At 53.7% G+C, this 2,135-nt stretch overlaps 1 protein-coding gene and 1 non-coding gene across 2 annotated transcripts; one reads left to right on the forward strand and one right to left on the reverse strand.

Moving 5' to 3' along the window:
* Window positions 1-443: 443 nt before the first annotated feature.
* METBIDRAFT_t257 lies at window positions 444-516 on the forward strand. The gene has a single exon. It is a non-coding gene; the product is annotated as a tRNA-Ala (tRNA).
* A 76-nt stretch (window positions 517-592) lies between these two features.
* METBIDRAFT_33915 (methionine aminopeptidase) lies at window positions 593-2,123 on the reverse strand. The gene has a single exon (XM_018856423.1). It carries the CDS (start codon window positions 1,711-1,713, stop codon window positions 607-609), a length of 1,107 nt encoding a protein of 368 aa, XP_018709215.1. The 5' UTR covers window positions 1,714-2,123; the 3' UTR covers window positions 593-606.
* Window positions 2,124-2,135: the final 12 nt, after the last annotated feature.

Consider the following 2,135-nt stretch of genomic DNA (forward strand, 5'->3'; position numbering starts at 1 on the left):
AAAGGGGACAAAACTATATAACGAATATATATAAAAAACCTTTAAACAGCTCCCAGCTACGTACCAAGTGTCTTAGCTCGGCCCGTCCCCTTCCGTTAGTCACGGCCTGGACAGTCCTCATGGCACGTATCTGTTTACGTATTGGATATTACGTCATCGACTCCTAGGATAGGTCTCCTGTAGTAGTCGCTTCAACTCCGCTGGTTGTAGCGGACTTAAGGATCCCACTTCCTGCGACTCGCCACGCCTTCTGGTGTAGACCTTGAAGATCGTGGTGAGGGCGTAGCACCCTTTTTCGTTTGCGAGGACATTTCTCTCTCAAATAATAACGACAGGGCTTGGGGTTCCTCTATCTTCTTCTGATAGATCTCTCTCCTCGCGGACCCATTGTCTGTGTTATTTGACTCTAATTGTTAAACCATTCCTCCTGAATTTCACAAACAGGGCGTGTGGCGCAGTTGGTAGCGCGTTCCCTTAGCATGGGAAAGGTCTCCGGTTCAAATCCGGACTCGTCCATTTTTTTCCCAGAGTCAGCAAAGCGGGCCTTTTTGGTGCTTCACTGCAAGTTGCCTACAGTGTACATGCCTATGCTGTCGTATTCATACTCTATATCCTTGGAATGGCCCCGCCGGGAGAGTCGTCGAGGCGGGCCGTCAAGACCTCGCAGCCATCTTCCGTCACAAGCATCATGTGCTCGAACTGAGCAGAAAACTTCCCGTCCTGCGTGGCCGAGGTCCAGTTGTCCGGCCACGTGACGTCCTTGTATGTGCCCAAGCAGATCATGGGCTCAATGGTGAACACCATTCCGGGCTTGGCGACTCCAATGGCCTTGTTCTTGGCGTAGTGCGGGATGTTGGGCTGGCAGTGGAACAACGAGTTGATGCCGTGGCCGCAGTACGAGCGCACCACCGAGCAGCCGTTTTTCAGCGCGTGCTCCTCGATGGCATTGCCCAAGTTGCGGAACACCAAGCCCGGCTTAACCATGGCAATGGCCAAGTCCAAGCACTCGCGCGTGGTCTCCACCAAGCGCACGATATCGGGGTCCGCCTTGGCCCTGTCACCCACGTAGTAGGTTTCGTTCAAGTCCGAGTGGAAGCCGTGCAAGTAGATGGTCACATCCAAGTTGAGGATATCGCCGTCCTGCAACACGGTCTTGTCCGGCACGCCGTGGCAAATGACCTCGTTGAGCGACGTGCACATGGACTTGGGGAAGTTGTAGTAGTTGAGGGGCGAGGGATATGCGTTGTGGTGCAAGCACTCCTTGTGCAAGATGGCATCGAGCTCGTCCGTGGTGATGCCGGGCGCAATGTGCGACGCCACCTTGTCCAAGATCTGGCGCGAAATAAGCCCGACCTTGCGCATCTTCTTGATCTCCGACTCCGTCAAGATGGTGATCTTGCCGAGACGGTCGTTTTTGATTTCACTCAAGGGCCTTCCGTCCTGTGCATAGTCCGGTTTCTTGATGTGCTGGGGCACGGCACGTCGAGAACTGAGCGGATATGACGCCCTCAAATCCCCTGTGTACTTGAAGTTGGGGAACGGGTCGAACTTCTTGTTGTCCTCTGCTGGGTGCACGGCCTTGTGCATGGCCCAGCCTCCTCTAAAACACGTCTGGTTGCAGAACACAGACGAAATGCCGTTTTTCAAGCACACGGGGCATTTCAACGCAGACTCGGAGTCCTTGCCGCATTGTGGCGACGAGCAGGTGGCCATCTTTGTGTTTCAGGGCTGGTGCTTGGATCCTTCTTTTTTCGGTAGCGTGAGGTCAGTATTTTCTGCTCTTTTTTCGCGGAGGTGCGGCTCGGCCCGCGGCTGGGCCGGCTGGTGGAACTGAGACTGAAGGGTTGGCAAGAGGAAAGGAAAATCCGAGGGCAAAAATCGTGGCAAAAGTGATGGAATGGGGGTGGAATAAGTGGGAATGACGGGATAACTGGGAGTGACGGGATAAGTGGGAGTGACGGGATAAGTGGGAGTGACGGGATAAGTGGGAGTGACGGAATAAGCGGGAGTGACCGAGGTAATTCCCGCGACAAGTGACGGAGGAAATTAATGAAAAGCGATGGAGAGGATCAATGAGAACAGCCTAAAGAAGAACCAGGAGGCCAGGAAAAGGAAAAAAAACGACTAGACAACAA

The sequence above is a fragment of the Metschnikowia bicuspidata genome (assembly GCF_001664035.1).
Source record: "Metschnikowia bicuspidata var. bicuspidata NRRL YB-4993 chromosome Unknown METBIscaffold_45, whole genome shotgun sequence".
Taxonomy (NCBI): Eukaryota; Fungi; Ascomycota; class Pichiomycetes; order Serinales; family Metschnikowiaceae; genus Metschnikowia; species Metschnikowia bicuspidata.

Bases quoted from the DNA above. Each gene is read 5' to 3' on its own strand.
- METBIDRAFT_33915 (XM_018856423.1), bottom strand. From the start codon at position 1,713: ATGGCCACCTGCTCGTCGCCACAATGCGGCAAGGACTCCGAGTCTGCG.